Here is a 26,361-nt window from a genome sequence, read left to right as displayed (position 1 = left end):
AGATGGCCGCCATGCCTCTGTCTTCTTAGTTGTGCTTAGGTTTGCATTTTCCCGAAGCCCGCTTTCCCTCTTTGTCACCCTCTGTCTCCTGGGGTGGATGGTCTTTTGTCCTGAGAAAAAGGACCCTGAAAGGTCCCCAGACGTTCTCAGAATAAGGTGTGATGTCTGGAAATATCTCAGTAGGACCAATGAGACCTGAACGCCAGGGCTAACTCTTCCCGGTAAGCTGGCCGCCTGCCTTCAAACCAGGTCTCGGCATTTTCCTGCTGTATGACCTCAGGCAAGCTGCTTGATTTCTCTGGGCCTCTGCTGCCTGTAAAATGGGAACAGTAACAGCAGGAGGCCTACACCCAGCTCTCAGTGAGGGCTATTCATCTTTTATTATCATCAAGTCACTGGGCCAAGCCCACCTACCAAGTAAGCGGCAGACTTGAGGATTAAAACTAGATTTTTCTGACTCCAAATCTTGGGTTCTAAACCTTGCCACATGCTGGAATCACTTGGGAGGCTTCTGAAGGCTGGATCCTGCAGAGGTTGCCGTCTCCTTGGTCTGGGGAGCAGCCAGGTGTGGAGATTGTTGAGGGTCTCCAGGTGATTCTAATGGGCCGCCTTATAACTCAAGTGAACGACACTCAGGCTCAGGCAGAATCTGACCTCCCAGGGCTGGCTTATCTCACTGAGCATAATGTCCTCCAGGTTCATCCACGTTGTAGCGTGTGACAGGATTTCCTTCTTCGTGCCTGAATAATATCCCATCCTATGTACATATCACATTTTCTTTCTCCACATCATCTGATACCGCTTACACGAGGTATTTACTTCTTTTTTTTTTTTTTTTTTCGGTACGCGGGCCTCTCACTGTTGTGGCCTCTCCCGTTGCGGAGCACAGGCTCCGGACGCGCAGGCTCAGCGGCCATGGCTCACGGGCCCAGCCGCTCCGCGGCACGTGGGATCTTCCCGGACCGGGGCACGAACCCGTGTCCCCTGCATCGGCAGGCGGATTCTCAACCACTGCGCCACCAGGGAGGCCCTACACGAGGTATTTAAAGTGGTCAAATTCATAGGAACAGAAAGTAGAAGGATGGTTGCCAGGGGCTTGGGGAGGGGGGGATGGGGAGTTGCTCTTCAATGGGTACAGTGTTTCAGTCCTGCAAGAAGAAAAAGCTCTAGAGAGGCTGTGCAACCTAGTACTTATAAGTAATGGTATAGTTCCATACACTTAAACTTTGTTAAGAGGGTAATCTCATGTTATGTTATGAAAAAAATAAAATTTTTTACCACAACTTAAAAAAAAAAAAAAAAAGGCTCAAACGGGTGGTTCAGGGAAGTGCTGAAGGCTCCAGGGTGGGCAGAGGCTGAAAACAGGGGGACTGAATCAGAAGGGCTTCCTGGAGGAGGAGCCTGGAGGCTCCTCCTCCAGGAAGAGGCGGGAAGCGTGGACCCAACATGTGGAGCAGCTGCTGGAGCGGAAGGCTTTCCCAACGGATTAATGGGAGAGATGGGCTGCTAGGAGTTCGAAGGCGGGATCTGGAGCCTTCAGTGTGAACTGCAGACAGCCAGCCTCGGAGAATTGCCTCCGCTTGTTAGCAAGGTGTGGCCTGCAGCCTCCCTGCCCCTGGATGAGTTTACGCAGTAACCAGAGTGCTTATTTAAAGGACGGATGACTCAGCCTCCAGTTCCAGCCTCCGTCTTGCTTGGCTTGTTTTCTGGCAAAGGAGGCAGAGAGCCAGTGAGCAAAATGTGTGATTTGCCAGAGTTTGCCAGCAGCTCAACTGATTTCAAATTCAGCCTAAATTTCTGTCTCCTGGTACGTGAAAAATCTTTATAATTTGCCGGTGGGGAAGGGGTGGGGTAGGGGGCTGATTCTTAAAGTCTAGTCCAAGCACTCGCTTCCTTGGAATTCCCTGGGGAGCATGTTGAGAATACAGATTCCTGGCTCACACCCCAGACTTGTGGAGTGGGACCCTCAAGGGGTGGGGCCCTGAAATCGGCCATCTTATGGAGCTCTCCAGGTATTTGGACCAAACGATGTTGGTGGATCACAGCTGGGAGTATTTCATGGGATGCTTAACACTGAAAACCAGGCCAGACAGCCCAAATTAAGAGGTGGTCGTGGCCCATCCAACCTGAACTTCCTTTCTTCTCTTCTTTGTCTCACTGAGCAGGATAAACAGACCGCAGAGGTGGTTTGGAAATGCAGTGACCTGCAGTCCAATCAAAAATTATACATTTTAAAAGAAAGGAAATCTCACTTCATGGTCTACGGGTTTTCAAAATACCCGTGAATCATGTTGACACGGATGGCTTTCTTTCTGGTCACCTAATATGCAGTTCCCCTTGCTTTGGTAGCAACACCCCAAATTCCTTTTGGAATCATCTCTCCCTCCCAGGGGGTGGGCAGGTTGATCCATCAGGGTGTCTGGTGGCACGTGACCCAAGCCAAGTCAATCAACATTTCTCTCCTAGGCTTGTGAGGGTGGAAAACCCAGCCCTCAAGCAGCTGCATCTTATTCTCCCCATTAGCTCCCGTCCCTTTGATTATTCTCTGTGCCCCTTTCTGAGCCTTCTCTAGCCTACAGCACAATTCTGTGGGCTACCCCAGGCCCCTCCCGTAAAGCCCTCTGCTGCTGAAATTCTGGTCCACTAGACAACTCTGGGAACTAAGGTTCTCTCTCTCTCTTTTTTAAAACAGATGCTAATATTTTGCCTTCTTTTCTTTTAAAATTATTTTTGGCTGCACTGGGTCTTCCTTGCTGTGCAAGGGCTTTCTCTAGTTGCGGCAAGCAGGGGCTACTCCTCGTTGCGGTGCGCAGGCTTCTCATTGCTGTGGCTTCTCTTGTTGCAGAGCACGGGCTCTAGGCACGCAGGTTTCAGTAGTTGTGCCTCATGGGCTGTAGCGTGCAGGCTCAGTAGTTGTGGTACATGGGCTTAGTTGCTCCGCAGCATGTGGGATCTTCCCGGACCAGGGCTCGAACCCACGTCCCCTGCATTGGCAGGTGGATTCTTAACCACTGCGCCACCAGGGAAGTCCCAGGCTCTCTCTTAATCTATGTCCACATGCTGCTGCAGAGTTCTGGAAAGCTTTGTCCTGTTTTGACTTGTCATGGGGAGAGGGGAGGAGCGGAGATGGGGCGGTAATGTGAGTCGTTTCTATGCTATACATTTTGCTACTTTCAATCCAGTCCCTCAGAAAAGCTGTACATTTTCATCACAGACAACTAAGGGTAAGTTGCTTCCAGAGTCTCATTGAGATCTGAGTCTTTTTTGACTTGCATTGGATTTTCAGCTTAATCTACATCAATTCCAATTTGATGAAATGAAGTGAGGATGATAAAATCCACCTGCAAGGGCTTTTGTTTCTAAATGGGACTGAAGCTCTGGAGCAGAGAACACAGTCAAGGAAGAGCTTCTGACTCTAAGTTTAGAGGAGCAATTCCAGTTAAAAATTTTGACTCAAGACTCAAAATCAACTGAGAATCAATGTGGAGGTCTGGGAAGAAAGGACTGTGCTGTACCTAAATATTAGCCAAAGTCTCACTACACTGGCACCATATTTCAAATATGTCATTTGGTAGTTTTGTGACAATCGATTGGTTTCAACACCAAACATGACAAAAAGCAGGTTTATTTTCAATTTCAGAAAGGTGGAGAAGGGGCATTACCGCCACCTAGTGGCCAATTTTCCAAACTGTTCATTCAGGTCTTGTAGGGATGAAATTTGTGACATTGAAGGCCCGCAGTAAACCGCAAACATTCCAAAGCCTCAACATTTGGCTACTGACCTGGATATTATACATTTCTATATTCAATTACAATCCCAATCATAAGCCAGAACGATTTGGTTTGGTCTGGTCAGTTGTGGTCATTCTACATTTCCTTCTGCCATGTTATTTTTTTCCTGGAGGAAGAAGGGTGTGCACATTTATTCTGTCTTCTTTAGTGGCATTGGGACAGACCTTGGGGTCTGGGGCTGGTATGGGCATTGATGTTTCCCTGGAAAGGATTTGTTCTTCAGTTCCCCTGCCTCCGGATGTCACTTCCACAAACCCAGTCCCAGCTGCTGTTGTGTCACCCTGACCATTGCGATGGACTTGTAATTTGTCATCCTGGTTCCCCACTACCCATCGCCCCCACCCCAGCCCCCAGGCCATTTTCTACGTGGCAGCCAGAGTGACCACAGCCTCTACTCTGGTGCTGTCACCCATCAGGTCTGAAGGCTTCAATGGCTCTCTGTTACTCCCAAGATGATGACCAAACTTCTTAACATGGACATGAGTCTCTAGCCGTGTCCCAGGTGCTGTTGTTGCCTCATAAACCCCAAACTTAGTGGCTTAAAATAACTTACTTTGCCCACAGTTTTGTGGGTCCAGATCTGGATAGGACTCAGTTGGGCTATTCGTCTGTTCCACGTGGCTTCCGCTGGGGCATTTGCAATCCAGGATCTGCTCCAAAGATGGTTTCTTCACTCACGGGTCTGCCATCTAAGTGCTCCCTGGCCTGTCTCTTTCTTTCTCCCTCTCTCCATGTGGCATCTTGTCCTCCAGGGTCTCATGGCCTGGGCTTCCCACAGCCTGGTAATCTCAGGGTGGTTACACTTCTTATGTGGTGGCTGGTGTCCAAGAGGCAGGAAGTGGAAGCCGCCTGGCCGGCTCCCAGAGCTGGCCCAGCATTGCTTTCATTGTATTCTATTGGTCAAAGCAATTATAGATTTCCCCAGAGTCAAGGAGGTGGAGGGAGAGACTCCACCTCCAGGCAGGGGAGAGAGGCAGGTGGCCTGGGAGGTACTAGGTCTAGCCTCCTCCCGCAGGCCCCAAACCAGACTGTCCAGAACCACCTGCCTCTTGCAAATGTCCTTCCCTGTGCACTTAACCTGGTGAGTTCTACCCATTCTGCAGATTTCAGCTAACCCAGGATTTCTAGAGGGTAGTCCACCTGACCCTACATGGACTCTAAGAGTCCATGATCCATTGTTTTGTCCCCCTACTGCTTATTTTGAAAATTTTCAACCTGCAGAAATGTTGCAAGAATAACATTACTTAGATTCACCGACTATTAACATTTTTGTCACATTTGCTTTTATCTTTCTCTTTGTATGTGTGTGTGTGTATAAATATTTTATGAGCCATTTGTGTGTCAGCTGCAGACATCAAGTCACTTTAACTCTAAGGACGTCGGCAGTATCTCCTAAGAACAAGACTATCCTCCCACGTAAGCCCAATACGATGAATACGACGATCACTTTCAGGTGACTTAACACTGTTATCCATAGTCAGAGTTCACCAAGGTCCAAATAATATCTTCTAAATCCAGGATCCACTGTGGGTCATGCATTGCATTTCATTGTCCTGTGGGATCCCCTCTTACACCCAAATCCTTTTCCTTCAGAGGACTTTTCCCATGTGCATTAAGCTCCTTGGTCAGGCACAAGCCCTTCCCCCAGTCACTCTCATGCCTTTCTCTTTATCATCCCTCAGCTTAAGTGCCTCCTCTTCCAGGAAGCTCTTCTTGACCAGCCTGTCTCACATAACCTCACTGCCCCCATCATGCCCCATCATATCTCCCTCCTTATTTTCATATGGACCACATCACATTGCTCTCTGAAAATCTCATGTGTGTACTTTCCATTTGTCTCCTGTGTCCCCCACTAGGTCAGCTCCAAGAGGGCAGGGGCAGTGATAAGTCTTGTTCTCCATGTTAGCACCTGGCACGGTGTCTGGAATCTGGTAGATCCCTTGAATGAACACATGAATATTTCACTGTGAAATTTTATCCAATGGGTGAAAATAGAGTTTGGGGTTGCCGGGGCTGATGTCTTTACCAAACTTTTACCGTATCGTAAACCTCTTAACACAGCTGCTAAGAATTTCTCCTGTGTCTTGGGCTACAATCCAGCCTACCTAAGCTTGGCCTCTGTTTCACTCAGATGAATAACCCCTGCCCACAAATTTACCAAATTACATTTATACAGAGCCTATGTGGCCTGAAACAGGGCCCTCAATCCTACTACTTAAACTACGCCAAATATCTCTGCTTGCTGCACATGGGTCCCAGTCTGTGAGCACGACATGGATGAGTATCCCCAGGCTAAGGGATAATTTTTTTTCATGGAGAGAGAAGTGGTAGATAAGTACAATTAGCTCAAAAGGAACTGACCTCAAGCTGTGGAGGTGATGGGGGCAATTTGTGGGTAGTTCACACTCCCCATGATCCTTTACCACCATGTGTGGTTTCCATAGTGGCAGAGTTGGCGACAGCCAGAATTGGCCGTTTGCTATCATTACAGAACCAGCTGTGCTGCACCTGTATCCTTCCTTCACAGGCACTCTGGACATCCATCCCACAGATTACTCAGATCTTTAGAACCCCCCAAAACTCTCTTTAATGTGAATAGTTAAAACTGTATGGCAAAAATCAAATATGATCTGCCTTTTGTATTATCTTGGCCCAAATTCCATCCGAACCTGTCCAACTGCATTTACTATATTCCCCTACAGCCAAAATCCAGGGAAACATAATTGGGTTAGAAATCATTTTAAATAAATCTTGAGTGTAGAAATATTTTCTTCATACATCAGACATCACTTCCCTCTATCAAAGTAAGGAAAAGAAACTTCAGGTGTCTTTGCCCCTGTGGTCAGTCATAGCATCTACAGATATGTTTTCTGATATCATCTTTATTGATCCAACTTACTGCAATCTTTAAGGAGTTTTATTTCACTGGCATTGACAAACAGTTGTCCATCTTGTTACTGAACTGAACTCGGGTTCACTTGCCAGACACACAGCAAAGCCAATCTACGGACACCAGGTTGTGGTGCATTGCACAGTGCCAAGTAAGAAGAACAGGCAGCTTATGCTCAAAAGACCTGAGCTCTTCGATGGCTTTTAGTGAAGGATTTTTAAAGGCAACGTTAGGGGTGAGGGTTGCAGGGTACATGATCAGCTCATGGATGTTCTTCTGATTGGTCGGTAGTGAGGTAACAAGGAGGTGATTGGTCAATCTTAACCATCAGTCTTCTGACTCCAGCCAATCTAGGGTCTACATGCTTGTGGTCAGCAATTTCTATCCAGTGAGGCCCTGGTTTCTGTAAAACAACTCAAGGATATGTGTCCGATTGTCATCTATATCCCTTGAGGAGGAACTGGGGTCCTGTGACTCTGTTTTATGGCTGACCTATTGTTTAAGCTATCATTACTTTTCTTGCTGGACTGCTTTTCCTCTGTTTCTGCATTCCCTCACTTCTCTGATTAGTAACTGCTTGAGTCTGCTCTTTGGATCCTGGGGAAGGCCTAGGAGACTGAAGCCTTTCTCCTACAAACAAGAAACAGGGGACACAGAGAGATCTGCCACCAGGAAGGCCCTGCAGGGTCCTGCTCGCTTTCAATCTCACAAAACCCTGGCCCTAGTTTTAAAATTATAAGAAATTTTCCTTTCAAAGAAATTTGAGAAAAACATCCTGGTATATGGATGATTAATTCATTGTCTATGTATAAGAGTTGTTGCTTGTTGACCAGTGATGGTTTGAGTTTTAACTAATGTTTGTTCTTTTCCACCATCTAAATAGCTAATCTATTAAGCTCTCCCACCACCCATCGTAATTCCTGTGGTCTCTGTCGTCTCAGACTTTGCTTATGCATTTGGAGGATTAGATCCCAGTGGGTGGGACTCTTTACCCCAACACAGTTCTACCACCCATAATTCACACTGTAGAGGAAGAAAACTTCCTCTTCCCTTCTAGGGGCTATGAATGGAGCCTGTGAATTAAACTGACAAAAGACAGATTAACAGGAAAAAAGGAATACACATTTTAATATTTTTACATGCACAGAGGTTTCAGAGAAAACATGTGAAACCCCAAAGAAGTGGTTAGACCGGAGGGCTTTAACAAAGGGTGATTAAATTATGGGGAAGTGACAAAGGAAAGGGATTTGGGGCTCCTAGAGGGGGTAAATTGTGGGAAGGTGACTAGGAAATATATAGCAGATAAACGTTTGCTTAATAGGGTTTGTTATGCAGATTCATCTCAGGTCTTCCAGGTACTGGAGAGGGAAACCCCTTTACAGAGGGAAATTTATGTCTTGATTTTAGGCAGAAAGGAGGAGCGAAGTGAGCTCTTCCTGTGTCTTCGGTTTTCTCAAATGCGTTCAGCTCAACATAATCCTTACGCCAAAGTGGCATATTTTGTGGTGGCATGTTTTGATCCCTTTCAACACGGATAAAAAAAATCAAGTAGCCGCATCCTCCCCCTGAGAAAATCTCAGGAGGCTGAAAGGTAGGAACTGACTGAATTAGATTTGTCTGCATTATAGGACTTCTGATTTTTAAAATTCAATGATTGAACTGTATCTTCTGGATTTGTGGTAATAGGTAATGTAAGTCTATCTCTGAGCATTTGCCACTTCAGCTGTGTCAAAGGAAAATAAGATGGAATGAGTATTGCTAAGAGAGCTCTCCGAAAAGGAGCCAGGAGGCTGTCGAAGAAGTGGGACTCACGCACGTCTCATTTCTGGGGGAATCTGACCTTTGACCACTTAGTATCTTAATGCGGGCATCCAGAACATCTGCACAATGTTCCAGAAGCTCAAGATACCTATTAGACCCTTACCCTAAATAACTTGTTTCAGCCTATCCCTTAAAGACAAATATATCCTTTTTGCAGGTCATAATTCTCGCCAGACAATAACCTTGTGGCTTTTGCCTTTATAAGCCCCTGACTCCCTCTTCCCCAGAACACTCTTTTGGTTTTACCTGAATCTGGGACTCCCCAATTGCAATTCTTAGGACCCCAAATAAGGCTCTTTGTTCTCTGAAGCCTTGATACTGATTATTCTTCAACAGCTGCCATCTACCAGTTAAAGCCACCATCTGATTTCATGATGTCGGGCACATCTCACTAACAGAAGACACTGTGAAATGATTGACAGAGGCTTTGCATCTTCCATGTTGGGGGCATAAAACCACCCCCTGGCCAACATGAGTGTCTAGGAACACACAGGAGGCAGCATATGGGGTAAGGGCCAGGTGTCCACGTTTTGAACAAATCGTGGTCTCAAGGAAGAGTGCTTGTGTTAGTTTCCCTAGGGCTGTTGTAACAAATTACCACAAACTTGGTGGCTTAGAACAACAGACTTGTATTTTCTCATAGCTCTAGAGACGTCTGAAATCCAGGTGTTGGCCGGGCTGTGCTCCCTCCAGAGGCTCTTCCAGCTTCTGGAGGCTCCGGTGTTCCTTGGCTTGTGGCTGCATCACTCCAATCTCCACCTCTATCTCCATATTGGAAACGTGTTCACATTAGGATTTTTAGAAGAATTTTCTTCTATCTCCATGGCCACCTCTGAGTGACATGCCATCTCCTGCTGACCCTTTGGCCCAGTAGCAGTTACCTCGGAAACAAGGTATTTCTAATTTACCCATCCCCAGCAAAGGTTTTATGTCTTTGCTTTCTACCATTTACTAATAAAGGACTTGCTTTGTCCTAGGTATTCTATGTTACATCGCTAACTCCTTACAATGACCCTGAATCAGGGCTCTTGAGCTCAGGCAGCAGAACCAGTTAAACAAGGAAAGAGAGGGAGAAAGAGGCAGAAGGAAGAGTCAGCACTGCTTTCATTCTACACATTGAGAAAAAGGAGGCTCAGAGAGATGCCGACCTCACAGTAAGTGTTGGAACTGGCTTTCAGACTCAGGGTCTGTCTGTGAATTCCTTTTCCCACGAGAACAACACATGAGACATTCAGTGTCCAGGACAGTTGGACAAGCTACTGCCCTGATACTCAACTCCCGGGGTGAGGATGCACCTCCTCTGTCTGGGAGCCCTGTGGTCTTGGTGAGGAAGCCATCAAAACTCTAGAATGTGGAACTGATTAGAGGGGCTAGACTTGGCCCAGTGTGGGAGAGCTGGTGGAGAAGCCTATGCAAACTGTTCCCTCTGGGTTTAGTGTTGAGTCTGGAGTTGCCAGAGGTCAGCCAGGTGCCCGTCAGGAAGGAAGGAAGGAAGCCGACACGAGCAAGTACAAACTGGAAGCACGTCTGTGTGTGACTACCACCAGCCTCGAAGCCACAGGAAACATGGCCTATAGGAAAGGCACAGAGCAGCACACAGAGGTGCCCTTCACTTGGCCAGGCACTTGGCAGGAGCTGTGGGTCTGTAAGCCAGCAGAGCATGGAAGCCTCCATGCTCTGATGCCCTGTATCTATCTTCAGAACATAAAACACAGAACTGATGTTTCGCTTCTGCTCCAAATTGCATGCAGTGTCTCGTGACCAACGCTAAACTTGAACCAGCCAGGGAAGGACATCCTGGGAAAGGTAGTTCCAGCTTAGCGACATGGACATCATCCGAAGCCACTACACCTACCCTGAGTGTCAAGAGTAGCGGAGTATACCTCTCACTGACCAAAAATGCCAGAGGTTTGCTTTCTTGTTCACCTTGCAGCTTTGACACAATGCCCTAGAATAAGCCAATTTGATATGTGTCTGGGTTTTGATTCTGGAACCACAAGGCAGCAAGGACAGTGGGGAAGGCTTTCTGTTTTGCCCATTGTCCCCACGAGGCCGCACAGCCTGTGTATACAGCCGGAACCCAGGACCAGGGCGCCGCGTGTGAATGGGCTGGGGCTCTGTGACTCGGGCAAGCCAACTAAGCTCCCTGGACCTGTTTCCACATCTTTAAAATGGGCAGAAAATATCTTAACATATCATTATGGGGTATAAATTGCATAAACTGTCTCAGGTTTGAAACCTCATGGGAATTTGTTGGAAAGTATCTTTTTTCCCCCTTTCCTGTTTTCCAAGCCAGACTCTCTAGGCTCCCTGCTGATTCCAGGAACCACCCCACAGCCTTTTCTCAATATATTCAATTTTAGCTCATCAATCAGGAGTTTGGAGTTTCTGTTGCTTAAAGGAGGCATAAAGTTTTCCCACCGAAAGCGCATGAAGCATTTCCTGGGTGGAGGTGGGGTGTTTACCTGTACAGTCCTGGTTCTGTTCTCAGGCCGGTTCTCTTCTGGTGCCCCTGATAGGTAACAGTGAGGGTCTTGCTCCTGCCCCTCCAAAAGGCAAGAAACAGTAATGCTTTCTGGGCCACCAGCTGTAAGATGCTTGCTTGCTATCAGCATTCCTCCTCATTCTACTATCATGAAGAGCTCTTTTGCTTAAGACTTGTGTACCTATCAACATTCCAGAAGATCTACTGGTTGGGATGCAGTTTCGCTCTGCTGATGCACACCAAAGTCTTGTTGTGGCATCAAGGCTTTGGGCTTCGCTTAGTGAGTGAATGGCTAGTTGATGCCAACCCAAGGGTGCAGTTGTCCTCAAGTGAAGCCCTTGTCCTATGCTGCAGGACACCCTCCACTGCTCCGAGCCTGAAACAGGACCTCACAGAGGGCAGCTCATCTCTTCAAATTCAGTTCAGAATTTGGCTCTTTCAGTCCTAATGTTTTAAAAGGTAGCACAGGAGACTGAAAAATAATATCTTTATTTATGACTGAAGATGTAACAGCATTCACAAAGTGCCAAGGAAAGCCATTCCTGTTCAATTTTGTAAATCTCAGAGCATCTGAGGCCTGATCTTTCACTATATACCAGAAAAGAATGCCTCTCTTGAACAGACTTTCACACTAACAGTTATTTTTCTGTTTTCTCAATGTCCTAGTATTACTTATCCACGGTTTGTCCCATCAGGGCCTGACTTACACTTACCCAGTCTGCTCACCCGTCAAGTTTCTTGGGCTACTTGTAGGAGCCACAGCTCGCATCACTGTTCCCTCAGACAGAGGTAAGCAGGACATCTATGGGGGAGCCCCTTAGTGTTATGTTTTAAGTACTGATGGTAGCCAGGAAATTAGCAAAGGGTCTCATTAGGGAATCAGCAAATTAAAGCCTTAAATCTAAGGCACACAACTCCATTTTCCTCAACTGAAATAGCAGGTTGGGTAATTTATTTTACAAGAGGTACTGTATTTTTGTGTACACAGCACACAACGTTTAACTAGTTTTATTACGTATGTAAGTATACAAACCGATTTCGGGAAAACCTAGACTATTTCCCTAAATGATTGACATGGCCTAAAACAAAAGGGGGGAGTAGGGAGGGGCACAAATTAATAGCCCTTAGAATTTGAACAGAATGGGAAGACATCTATTTTCATAAAATCTTGGTGGAGATGCACCCCAAGGATGATCTGGCCTCAGTAAAGAGCTGAATTTTCCTGTACCTATACTGACCACAAGCAGGTCACTAAAAGCTGATTTTCAAGAGAGGAAATGGTGGTTTCTTGCATCCTAGGGCTTCTGATAAAAGCAGCAGCTCCATAGTCACCGAATGTATTGTACCTAACACAGCTTAGCGACATGGGTCCATGATGGTGTATGTCTTAGAACATATCCATTGGAAGTTTTTATTGAATGCAAATCAGAAATTCATGAAACTAGAGGCCACTTACAACATAGGGAAGAGGACTGTCCCTGTATAAAGGGTTCACAATCTGAACTGGCCCTTTAGGACACTGAATAGAGTTAGAGAAACATTGTAAACAACTGAAGTATGAAAAAACAAAATGTAGTACAATATATAATTGTCAAATACTTTTCTTACTTTTAGGTAAGATTTTCAGAAAACCCAGGAATAGATTTTATATCACAAAATGGTCCATATCGCCCAAAAATGTCTTTTGACTGGACAGTAAAATAATATTTGTTGGAAGCTAAAAACTGAGATAAAGTACAGGCCATTGGGAGTGGTAAAGCTTTAATTTCTCCAATTTTCTTCCACATCAGCTTATTATTAGGGTTCTCATGGCACAGGAAGAGGTGGTAGCTTTCCACGGGGGCACACTTAGGATTGATTTTGGTTATGTTCCAAGTAAGGGCAATGCCCCTGGGTCTCAGCACCCGTTTTACTTTGAGCTCAGGCTTCTGGGGAGGAAGTGTGTCTCGGATTTTGTCTACCAGTTCGGGTAGTAGTTGTGGTGGTTCCGGGAGAGGTGGCAGGTGCTCAAATGACTCAAGAACCTAAAACACATTTATAAAAAGTTTAGCAAGCTGAATTGGTGGGTTCTGATTTTTTTTAAGTGGTCAACTGCAGTTCTACAATATATATTTCCCATTCCTCAATCCATCTACCAAAATCATAAGAACAAAAGGATGCTTCAAGAATACATGAGGCTGGATCCAGTTTCTTTCAAGCATAAGCTTCTTTTAGAGTTAAGATCTCTACACTCTGGAATATCACTAATCCAGAATGGGTTAGGTCCCAGACATTCTGGAGAAATATTCCATCTCATTTCCAAACCTGTGTTCCCAAACGTGAAAAGTGTGAGTGTAGGAGAACACCCATTTCCATCCACCTTCATCAACAATGGTTATTACTCTTAAAAATCTTTTCCAATTTGTTGGACTAAAAAATGTAGTTGTTTTAATTCTGTAGCTTCTGGAAAATTCAATTAAATTATTTTAATTGAGTAAATAAGTAGACTCACAATAGCACATTTAAAAAAGCATTTTAAAGTGTTTTCTAAGATGAAATGTAACCCGAATGTTTCTTTATGAGTAAAATGGGTACTTCCACTCAATTTGGAATGAATATCCCTTAGAGAACATTTCATATCAGTACCTGGGCTGCATTTTGTGCCACTGGGGTTGTCTCTTTTGAGATTGAAATAGCTTTCGTAGGTGACTCAAGCGTGGATGCTGGACTTTCTGCGAACAACAGAAGGTTTAAAAGTAAAATGTATCTGCAATAATCAATCCCATAGCCTTTAAAGCAAACAGTAGTTTACATCTTGGGTAGTAATTAAATGTGAACTAAAATTATAAGACCGTGAAATAAGAAGATAACTTTTGATATGCAAAGGTATCAAATACAGAGAATTTTTCTTTAATGTGACAAAAAGTCCTCACTTAAGGTAAACACTAATGTCATGATGCAACTGGGAACTAGGAAAAATTACCCATGGGAGAGGGATTCCTGCTTAGCAGTCTTAGAGGCAGATTTTGCTCTCTTAGGTCGACAAGGATGTTTGCAAACACAGAACTGTTTACAATCCTGTAAGAATGTGTGATACAAACAAGGCCTGGGAATTCAAACTAAAACTCATGCAGGCTGGGGTTGGAGGTATCCCATGGTAGTCTAGAGGGAATTAGACATCATTTGTGGACTGCTGAAAGGGAGGGGGAGGGAGGAGAGACAGAAGAGAGAATGAAGAAAGAGAGATGGTTAGAAGAAAGAAAAGGAGGAAAATAGAGAAAATGTGGGTGTGAGAGAGAGAAAGAAGGTTTAGTAGGCGCAAGAATGGTTTGAGGACAACTGGGGAAAGTATCATGGGGATGGTAAGAAAAGGGGCTCCATGTTGGAAAGTAATAGGGCCAGACAGCTAAAAATTTCAGAAGTTTGAACATATCTAATAAGCAGCAAAAATCATTTTTAATCCACTGTGTGTGCAGTGATATAACTGTTTAACATACTTTATGAATCTCCACCAATAAAATTTTTTATTTGTATTTTTCTTTTAACTGACGAGGATAATTAAGATTCTGCACTGTGTTTCAAAGATAACTTATTAATTGCTTTATTTACTGGTGTTAAAAAACGTTTTTGTAAAGGTAATGATTTTACGCTTTTAATTGTAAGAGAATTGATGCATGAGAGATTGCTTCAAGATGGCAGAGTAGAAGGATGTGCACTCACTCCCTCTTGTGAGAGCAGTGGAATCACAACTAACTGCTGAACACTCATCAACAGGAAGACACTGGAACTCACCAAAAAAGATACCCCACATCCAAAGACAAAGGAGAAGCTGCAATGAGACGGTAGGAGGGGCTCAATCACAATAAAATCAAATCTCATAACTGCTGGGTGGGTGACTCACAAACTGGAGAACACTTACACCACAGGAGACCACCCACTGGAGTGAAGGTTCTGAGCCCCACAGCAGGCTTCCCAACCTGGGGGTCCGGTAATGGGGGGAGGAATTCCTAGAGAATCAGACTTTGAAGGCTAGAGGGATTTGATTGCAGAACTTTGACAGGACTGGGAGAAACAGAGACTCCGTTCTTGGAGGGCACACACAAAGTAGTGTGCACATCAGGACCCAGGGGAAGGAGCAGTGACTCCACAGGAGACTGAACCAGACCTACCTGCTAGTATTGCAGGGTCTCCTGCAGAGGCAGGGGGGTGGCTGTGGCTCACCGTGGGGACAAGGACACTGGCAGCCGAAGTTCTGGGAAATACTCCTTGGCATGAGCCCTCCCAGAGTCCACCATTAGCACCACCAAAGAGCCTTGTAGGCTCCAGTGCTGGGTCGCCTCAGGCCAAACAACCAACAGTGAGGGAACACAGCCCCACCCATCAGCAGACAAGCAGATTAAAGTTTTACTGAGCTCTGCCCACCAGAGCAACACCCAGCTCTACCCACCATCAGTCTCTTCCATCAGGAAGCTTGCACAAGCCTCTTAGATAGCCTCATCCACCAGAGGGCAGACAGCAGAAGCAAGAAGAATTACAATTCTGCAGCCTGTGGAAAGAAAACCATATTCACAGAAAGACAGACAAAATGAAAAGGCAGAGGACTATGTACCAGATGAAGAAACAGGATAAAACCCCAGAAAAACAACTAAATGAAGTGGAGATAGGTAACCTTCCAGAAAAAGAATTCAGAATAATGATAGTGAAGATGATCCAGGACCTCGGAAAAAGAAAGGAGGCAAAGATCGAGAAGATGCAAGAAATGTTTAATAAAGACCTAGAAGAATTAAAGAACAAACACCTAGAAGATTTAAAGAACAAACAAACAGATGAACAATACAATAACTGAAATGAAAAATAAACTAGAAAGAATCAATAGCAGAATAACTGAGGCAGAAGAACAGATAAGTGACCTGGGAGACAAATGGTGGAATTCACTGCCATGGAACAAAATAAAGAAAAAAGAATGAAAAGAAATGAAGACAGCTTAAGAGACCTCTGGGACAACATTAAATGCACCAACATTTGCATTATAGGGGTCCCAGAAGGAGAAGATAGAAAGGACCTGAGAAACTGTTTGAAGAGATTACAGTTGAAAACTTCCCTAACATGGGAGAAGAAATAGCCAGCCAAGTCCAGGAAGCACAGAGTCCCAGGCAGGATGGACCCAAGGAGAAACATGCTGAGACACACAGTAATCAAACTGACAAAAATTAAAGACAAAGAAAAATTACTGAAAGCAACAAGGGAAAAATGATAAATAACATACAAGGGAACTCCCATAAGGTTAACAGCTGATTTCTCAGCAGAAACTACAAGCCAGAAGGGAGTGGCACGATATATTTAAAGCGATGAAAGGGAAGAACCTACAACCAAAATTACTCTACCCGGCAAGGATCTCTTTCAGATTCGATGGAGAAATCAAAAGCTATACAGACAAGCAAAAGCTCAGAGAATTCACCACCAAACCAGCTCTATAACAAATGCTAAAGGAACTTCTCTAAGTGGGAAACACAAAAGAAGAAAAGGACCTACAAAAACAAACCCATAACAATTAAGAAAATGATAATAGGAACATACATATCGATAATTACCTTAAACGTGAATGGATTAAATGCTGCAACCAAAAGACCCAGGCTCGCTGAATGGATACAAAAACAAGAGCCATATATATGCTGTCTACACTTCAGACCTAGGGACATGTACAGACTGAAAGTGAGGGGATAGAAAAAGATATTCCATGCAAATGGAAATCAAAAGAAAGCTTGTGTAGCAATACTCATATCAAATAAAACAGATTTTAAAATAAAGAATGTACAAGAGACAAGGAAGGACACTACATAACAATCAAGGGATCAATCCAGGAAGAAGATATAACAATTATAAATATATATACACCCAACATAGGAGCACCTAATACATAAGGCAACTGCTAACACCTATAAAAGAGGAAATCAACAGTAACACAATAATAGTGGGGGACTTTAACACCTCACTTACACCAATGGACAGATAATCCAGACAGAAAATTAATAAGGAAACACAAGCTTTAAATGACACATTAGACCAGATAGATTTAATTGATTTTTATAGGACATTCCATCCAAAAACAGCAGATTACACTTTCTACTCAAGTGCACATGGAACATTCTCCAGGATAGATCACATCTTGGGTCACAAATCAAGGCTCGGTAAATTTAAGAAAATTGAAACCATATCAAACATCTTTTTCAACCATAATGCTTTGAGATTAGAAATAAATTACAGGGAAAAAAAACATTAAAAAACACAAACACATAGAGGAAAAACAATACATTACTAAATAACCAAGAGATAACTGAAAAAATCAAAGAGGAAATAAAAAACTACCTAGAGACAAATGACAATGAAAACATGACGATCCAAAACCTATAGGATGCAGCAAAAGCAGTTCTAAGAGGGAAGTTTATAGCAATACGATCCTTCCTCAAGAAACAAGAAAAATCTCAAACAATCTAACCTTATACCTAAACGAACTACAGAAAGAACAAATAAAACACAAAATTAGTAGAAGGAAAGAAATCATAAAGATCAGAGCAGAAATAAATGAAATAGAAACAAAGAAAACAATAGCAAAGATCAATAAAACTTAAAGCTGGTTTTTTGAGAAGATAAATAAAATAGATAAACCTTTAGCCAGACTCAACAAGAAAAAGAGGGAGAGGACTCAAATCAATAAAATTAGAAATGAAAAAGGAGAAGTTACAACAGACATCACAGAAATATAAAGCATCATAAGCGACTACTACAAGCAACTCTATGCCGATAAAATGGACAACTTGAGAAGATGGCGGAAGAGTAAGACGTGGAGATCACCTTCCTCCCCACAGATACATCAGAAATACATCTACACGTGGAACTGCTCCTATAGAACACCCACTGAATGCTGGCAGAAGACCTCAGACCTCCCAGAAGGCAAGAAGCTCCCCAGGTACCTGGGTAGGGCAGAAGAAAAAAGAATAAACAGAGACAAAAGAATACAGATGGGACCTGCACCAGTGGGAGGGAGTTGTGATGGAGGAAAGGCTCCCACACACTAGAAGCCCCTTCACGGGCGGAGACTACGGGTGGCAGAGGGGGAAGCTTCAGAGCCACGGAGGAGAGCTTAGCAACAGGGGTGCGGAAGGCAAAGCGGAGAGATTCCCACAAGAGGATCGGTGCCAACTGGCACTCAAAAGCCTGAGAGGCTTGTCTGCTCACCCGACGGGGTGGGTGGGGGCTTGGAGCTGAGGCTCGGGCTTCGGTCAGATCCCAGGGAGAGAACTGGGGTTGGCTGCGTGAACACAGCCTGAAGGGGTTAGTACACCACGGCTAGCCAGGAGGGAGTCCGGGAGAAGTCTGGAGCTGCTGAAGAGGCAAGAGACCTGTTCTTCCCTCTTTGCTTCCTGGGGCTCAAGGAGAGGGGATTAAGCACGCCGATTAAAGGAGCTCCAGAGACAGGCGTGGAGCTGCCAAAGAGACAAGAGACTTTTTCTTGCCTCTTTGTTTCCTGGTGCAAGAGGAGAGGGGATTAAGCATGCCGCTGTAAAGGAGCTCTAGAAACGGGCACGAGCTGCGGCTATCAGCGCGACACCAGACATGGGCATGAGATGCTAAGGCTGCTACTGCCGCCACCAAGAGGCCTGTGTGCAAGCACAGGTCACTCTCCACACCTCCCCTCCCGGGAGCCTGTGCAGCTCACCACTGCCAGGGTCCCAGGATCCAGGGACAAGTTCCCTGGGAGAATGCACGGCGCGCCTCAGGCTGGTGCAATGACACGCTGGCCTCTGCTGCCGCAGGCTCGCCCCACATCTGTACCCCTCCCTCCCCCGGGCCTGAGTGAGCCAGAGCCCCCATTCAGCTGCTTCTTTAACCCCGTCCTGTCCGAGCGAAGAGCTGATGCCCTCGGGCAACCTATGCACAGAGGCAGGGCCAAGTCCAAAGCTGAATCCCAGGAACTGTTCGAAAAAAGAGGAGAGTGGGAGGTCTCTCCCAGCAGCCTCAGAAGCAGTGGATTAGAGCTCCACAATCAACTTGAAGTGCCCTGCATCTGTGGAATAACTGAATAGACAGCGAGTCATCCCAAATTGAGGAGGTGGACTTTGGGAGCAAGATATATTATTTTTTCCCCTCTTTCTCTTTTTGTGAGTGTGTATGTGTGTGCTTCTCTGTGAGTCTGTATAGCTTTGCTTTCACCATTTGTCCTAGGGTTCTGACCATCCCGGGTTTTTTTTTTACTTTAAAAAATTTTTCTTCTTAATAATTATTTATTTTTTAAAATAACTTTATTTTATCCTACTTTATTTTATCTTTCTTCCTTCCTTTCTTCCTTCCTTCCTTCCTTCCTTCCTTTCTTCCTCCCTTCCTTTCATCCTTTCTTCCTTCCTCCCTCCCTCCCTCCCTTCCTCCCATCCTTCCTTCCTTTCTTTCCTTTCTATTTTTTCTCCCTTTTATTCTGATCCGTGTGGATTAAAGGCTCTTGGTGCTCCAGCCAGGCGTCAGGGCTGTGTATCTGAGGTGGGAGAACCAACTTCAGGACACTGGTCCACAAGAGACCTCACAGCTCCACGTAATATCAAATGGCGAAAATCTCCCAGAGATCTCCATCTCAACACCAAGACCCAGCTTCACTCAACGACCAGCAAGCAACAGTGCTGGACACCCTATGCCCAACAACTAGCAAGACAGGACCACAGCCCCATCCATTAGCAGAGAGGCTGCCTAAAATCATAATAAGGCTACAGGCACCCCAAAACACACCACCAGATGTGCACCTGCCCACCAGAAAGACAAGATCCAGCCTCATCCACCAGAACAAAGGCACTAGTCTCAACCAGGAAACCTACTCAACCCACTGAACCAACCTTAGCCACTGGGGACAGACACCAAAATCAATGGGAACTACGAACCTGCAGCCTGCAAAAAGGAGACCCCAAACACAGTAAGATAAGCAAGATGAAAAGACAGAAAAACACACAGCAGATGAAAGAGCAAGGTAAAAATCCACCAGACCTAACAAATGAAGAGGAAATAGGCAGTCTACCTGAAAAAGAATTCAGAATAATGATAGTAAAGATGATCCAAAATCTTGGAAATAGAATAGACAAAATGCAAGAAACATTTAACAAGGACCTAGAAGAACTAAAGAGGAAGCAAGCAACGATGAACAACACAATAAATGAAATTAAAAATACTCTAGATGGGATCAATAGCAGAATAACTGACAAAGAAGAACAGATAAGTGACCTGGAAGATAAAATAGTGGAAATAACTACTGCAGAGCAGAATAAAGAAAAAAGAATGAAAAGAACTGAGGACAGTCTCAGAGACCTCTGGGACAACATTAAACGCAGCAACATTCAAATTATAGGGGTCCCAGAAGAAGAAGAGAAAAAGAAAGGGACTGAGAAAATATTTGAAGAGATAGTTGAAAACTTCCCTAATATGGGAAAGGAAATAGTTAATCAAGTCCAGGAGGCACAGAGTCCCATACAGGATAAATCCAAGGAAAAACACACCAAGACACATATTAATCAAACTATTAAAAATTAAATACAAAGAAAACATATTAAAAGCAGCAAGGGAAACAAATAACACACAAGGGAATCCCCATAAGGTTAACAGCTGATCTTTCAGCAGAAACTCTGCAAGCCAGAAGGGAGTGGCAGGACATATTTAAAGTGATGAAGGAGAAAAACCTACAACCAAGATTACTCTACCCAGCAAGGATCTCATTCAGATTTGATGGAGAAATTAAAACCTTTACAGACAAGCAAAAGCTGAGAGTTGAGCACCACCAAACCAGCTTTACAACAAATGCTAAAGGAAATTCTCTAGGCAAGAAACACAAGAGAAGGAAAAGACCTACAAGAACAAACTCAAAACAATTAAGTAAATGGTAATAGGAACATACATATCAATAATTACCTTAAGTGTAAATGGATTAAATGCTCCCACCAAAAGACACAGACTGGCTGAATGGATGCAAAAACAAGACCCATATATATGCTGTCTACAAGAGACCCATTTCAGACCTAGGGACACATACAGACTGAAAGTGAGGGGATGGAAAAAGATATTCCATGCAAATGGAAATCAGAAGAAAGCTGGAGTAGCAATTCTCATATCAGACAAAATAGACTTTAAAATAAAAACTATTACAGGAGACAAAGAAGGACACTACATAATGATCAAGGGATCGATCCATGATTTATCGATACATGAAGATATAACAATTGTAAATATTTATGCACCCAACACAGGAGCACCTCAATACATAAGGCAAATACTAACAGCCATAAAAGGGGAAATCGACAGTAACACAATCATAGTAGGGGACTTTAACACCCCACTTTCACCAATGGACAGATCATCCAAAATGAAAATAAATAAGGAAACACAAGTTTTAAATGATACATTAAACAAGATGGACTTAATTGATATTTATAGGACATTCCATCCAAAAACAACAGAATACACATTTTTCTCAAGTCCTCATGGAACATTCTCCAGGACAGATCATATCTTGGGTCACAAATCTAGCCTTGGTAAATTTAAGAAAATTGAAATCGTATCAAGTATCTTTTCCGACCACAACACTAAGAGACTAGATTATCAATTACAGGAAAAGATCTGTAAAAAATACAAATACATGGAGGCTAAACAATACACTACATAATAACGAAGTGATCACTGAAGAAATCAGAGAGGAAATAAAAAAATACCTAGAAACAAATGACAATGGAGGCACAACGACCCAAAACCTATGGGATGCAGCAAAAGCAGTTCTAAGAGGGAAGTTTATAGCAATACAATCCTACCTTAAGAAACAGGAAACATTTCGAATAAACAACCTAACCTTGCACCTAAAACAATTAGAGAAAGAACAACAAAAAACCCCCAAATTTAGCAGAAGGAAAGAAATCATAAAGATCAGATCAGAAATAAATGAAAAAGAAGTGAAGGAAACGATAGCAAATATCAATAAAACTAAAAGCTGGTTCTTTGAGAAGATAAACAAAATTGATAAACCACTAGCTAGACTCATCAAGAAAAAAGGGAGAAGACTCAAATCAATAGAATTAGAAATGAAAAAGGAGAAGTAACAACGGACACTGCAGAAATACAAAAGATTATTAGAGATTACTACAAGCAACTGTATGCCAATAAAATGGACAACCTGGAAGAAATGGACAAATTCTTAGAAATGCAAAACCTGCCTAGACTGAACCAGGAAGAAATAGAAAATATGAACAGACCAATCACAAGCACTGAAATTGAAACTGTGATTAAAAATCTTACAACAAACAAAAGTCCAGGACCAGATGGCTTCACAGGAGAATTCTATCAAACGTTTAGAGAAGAGCTAACACCTATCCTTGTCAAACTCTTCCAAAAGATAGCAGAGGGAGGAACACTCGCAAACTCATTCTATGAGGCCACCATCACCCTGATACCAAAACCAGACAAAGACATCACAAAGAAAGAAAACTACAGGCCAATATCACTGATGAACATAGATGCAAAAATCCTCAACAAAATACTAGCAAACAGAGAATCCAACAGCACAGTAAAAGGATCATTACACCATGATCAAGTGGGGTTTATTCCAGGAATGCAAGGATTCTTCAATATATACAAATCAATCAACGTGATACACCATATCAACAAACTGAAGGAGAAAAACCATATGATCATAATAGATGCAGAGAAAGCTTTTGACAAAATTCAACACCCATTTATGACAAAAACCCTGCAGAAAGTAGGCATAGAGGGAACTTTCCTCAACATAATAAAGGCCATATATGACAAACCCACAGCCAACATCATCCTCAATGGTGAAAAACTGAAACCATTTCCACTAAGATCAGGAACAAGACAAGGTTGCCCACTCTCACCACCATTATTCAACATAGTTTTGGAAGTTCTAGCCACAGCAGTCAGAGAAGAAAAAGAAATAAAAGGAATCCAAACTGGAAAAGAAGAAGTAAAGCTGTCACTGTTTGCAGATGACATTATACTATACATACAGAATCCTAAAGATGCTACCAGAAAACTACTAGAGCTAATCAATGAATTTGGTAAAGTAGCAGGATACAAAATTAATGCACAGAAATCTCTGGCATTCTTATACACTAATGATGAAAAATTTGAGACTGAAATTAAGAAAACACTCCCATTTACCACTGCAACAAAAAGAATACAATATCTAGGAATAAACCTACCTAAGGAGACAGAAGATCTGTATGCAGAAAATTATAAGACACTGATGAAAGAAATTAAAGATGATACAAACAGATGGAGAGATATACCATGTTCTTGGATTGGAAGAATCAACATTGTGAAAATGACTCTACTACCCAAAGCAATCTACAGATTCAATGCAAACCCTATTAAACTACCACTGGCATTTTTTACAGAACTAGAACAAAAAATGTCACAATTGGTATGGAAACACAAAAGACCCCGAATAGCCAAATCAATCTGGAGAACGAAAAATGGAGCTGGAAGAATCAGGCTCCCTCACTTCAGACTATACTACAAAGCTACAGTAATCAAGACAATATGGTACTGGCAAAAAACAGAAATATAGATCAATGGAACAGGATAGAAAGCCCAGAGATAAACCCACACCCATATGGTCACCTTATCTTTGATAAAGGAGGCAAGAATATACAGTGGAGAAAAGACAGCCTCTTCAATAAGTGGTGCTGGGAAAACTGGACAGTACATGTAAAAGTATGAAATTAGAACACTCCCTAACACCATACACAAAAATAAACTCAAAATGGGTTAAAGACCTAAGTGTAAGGCCAGACACTATCAAACTCTTAGAGGAAAACATAGGCAGAACACTCTATGACATAAATCACAGCAAGATCTTTTTTGACCCACCTCCTAGAGAAATGGAAATAACAACAAAAATAAACAAATGAGACCTAATTAAACTTAAAAGCTTTTGCACAGAAAAGGATACCACAAACAAGACCAAAAGACTACCCTCAGAATGGGGGAAAATAGTTGCAAGTGAAGCAACTGACAAAAGATTAATCTCCAAAATTTATAAGCAATTCATGCAGCTCAATAACAAAAAAACAAACAACCCAATCCAAAAATGGGCAGAAGACCTAAATAGACATTTCTCCAAAGAAGATATACAGATTGCCAACAAACACATGAAAGAATGCTCATCATTAATTATTAGAGAAATGCAAATCAAAACTACAATGAGATATCATCTAACACCGGTTAGAATGGCCATCACCAAAAAATCTAGAAACAATAAATGCTGGAGAGGGTGTGGAGAAAAGGGAACCCTCTTGCACTGTCAGTGGGAATGTAAATTGATATAGACACTATGGAGAACAGTATGGAGGTTCCTTAAAAAACTACAAATAGAACTACCATATGACCCAGCAATCACACTACTGGGCATATACCCTGAGAAAACCATAATTCAAAAGGAATCATGTACCAAAATGTTCCTTGCAGCTCTATTTACAATAGCCAGGATATGGAAGCAACCTAAGTATCCATCAACAGATGAATGGATAAAGAAGATGTGGCACATATATACAATGGAATATTACTCAGCCATAAAAAGAAATGAAACTGAGTTATTTGTAGTGAGGTGGAGGGACCTGGAGTCTGTCATACAGAGTGAAGTCAGAAGGAGAAAAACAAATACCGTATGCTAACACATATATATGGATTCTAAGAAAAAAATGTCATGAAGAGACTAGGGGTAGGATGGGAATAAAACACAGACCTACTAGAGCATGGACTTGAGGATATGGGGAGGGGGAAGGGTAAGCTGTGATGAAGTGAGAGAGTGGCATGGAATGTAGGGTGGATAGCTAGTGGGAAGCAGCCACATGGCACAGGCAGATCAGCTAGGTGGTTTGTAACCACCTAGAGGGGTGGGATAGGGAGGGTGGGAGGGAGGGAGATTCAAGAGGGAAGAGATATGGGAACATTTGTATAACTGATTTACTTTGTTGTAAAGCAGAAACTAACACACCATTGTAAAGCAATTATACTCCAATAAAAAAAAATGGACAACGTGGAAGAAATGGACAAATTCTTAGAAAGATATAACCTTCCACGACTGAACCAGGAAGAAATAGAAAATATGAACAGACCAATCACAAGTAATGAAATTGAAACTGTGATTAAAACTCTTCCAACAAACCAAAGTCCAGGACTGTCCAGGACCAGTTGGCTTCACAGGTGAATTCTATCAAACATTTAAAGAAGAGCTAAGACCCATCCTTCTCAAACTCTTCCAAAAAACTGCAGAGGAAGGAACACTCCCAAACTCATTCTACAAGGCCTCCATCACCCTGATACCAAAACCAGAGATACTACAAAAAAGAAAATTACAGACCAATTTCACTGATGGATATAGATGCAAAAATCCTCAACAAAATACTAGCAAACAGAATCCAACAACAAATTAAAAGGATCATACACCATGATCAAGTGGGATTTACCACAGGGATGCAAGGATTCTTCAATATAGGCATACCAGTCAGTGTGATACACTATATTAACAAATTGAATAAAAACCATATGATTTCAATAGATGCAGAAAAAGCTTTTGACAAAATTCAACACCCATTTATGATAAAAACGCTCCAGAAAGTGGGCATAGAGGGAAACTCAACATAATAAAGGCCATACACAACAAACATCATTCTCAGTGGTGAAAAACTGGAAGCATTTCCTCTAAGATGAGGACAAGAAATATATGTCCACTCTCGCCACTATTATTCAACATAGTTTTGGAAGTCCTAGACACAGCAATCAGAGAAGAAAAAGAAATAAAAGGAAAACAAATTGGAAGAAAAAAGTAAAACTGTCACTGCTTGCAGATGACGTGATACTAATACACAGAATCCTAATGATGCCACCAGAAAACTACTAGAGCTAATCAGTGAATCTGGTAAAGTTCCAGGATACAAAATTAATGCAAAGAAATCTCTTGCATTCCTATATACTAACAACAAGAGATCAGAAAATTAAGGAAATAATCCTATTCACCATTGCAACAAAAAGAATAAAATACCTAGGAATAAACCTACCTAAGGAGGTAAAAGACCTGTACTCAGAAAACTATAAGACACTGATGAAAGAAATCAAAGATGACACAAACAGATGGAGAGCTATACCAGGTGCTTGGATTGGAAGAATCAATAGTGTGAAAATGACTATACTACTCAAAGCAATCTACAGAATCAATGCAATCCCTATCAAATTACCAGTGACATTTTTTACAGAACTAGAACAAAAAAAATCTTAAAATGTGTATGGAGACACAAAGGACCCTGAATAGCCAAAGCAGTCTTGAGGGAATAAAATGGAGCAGGAGGAATCAGAC

At 42.8% G+C, this 26,361-nt stretch overlaps 1 protein-coding gene and 1 long non-coding RNA gene across 3 annotated transcripts in view; one reads left to right on the top strand and one right to left on the bottom strand.

Annotated features, from left to right (window-relative positions):
* Positions 1–1,418: 1,418 nt before the first annotated feature.
* On the top strand, positions 1,419–15,910 carry LOC136792545 (uncharacterized). Its single transcript, XR_010836494.1, has 3 exons — positions 1,419–1,807; positions 9,147–9,396; positions 9,481–15,910. It is a non-coding gene; the product is annotated as an uncharacterized lncRNA (long non-coding RNA).
* Positions 11,461–26,361, bottom strand: part of ATF7IP2 (activating transcription factor 7 interacting protein 2) — a 69,039-nt gene continuing 54,138 nt past the window's right edge. The window contains exons 10-11 of one of the 2 annotated variants that reach the window (XM_067012886.1): positions 13,614–13,699; positions 11,461–13,012 (exon numbers count right to left, since the gene is read on the bottom strand). In XM_067012886.1, coding sequence (XP_066868987.1) covers positions 12,599–13,012; positions 13,614–13,699 — 500 coding nt within the window. In that variant the 3' untranslated portion in view covers positions 11,461–12,598. The remainder of the gene's footprint in view (positions 13,013–13,613; positions 13,700–26,361) is intronic. The other variant, XM_067012887.1, reaches the window with a different exon arrangement.

This window comes from Kogia breviceps, chromosome 14 (assembly GCF_026419965.1).
Source record: "Kogia breviceps isolate mKogBre1 chromosome 14, mKogBre1 haplotype 1, whole genome shotgun sequence".
NCBI classification, from domain to species: domain Eukaryota; kingdom Metazoa; phylum Chordata; class Mammalia; order Artiodactyla; family Physeteridae; genus Kogia; species Kogia breviceps.
Note: the sequence above shows the minus strand (reverse complement) of the source record. Positions and strands in the feature narration are given on the sequence as shown.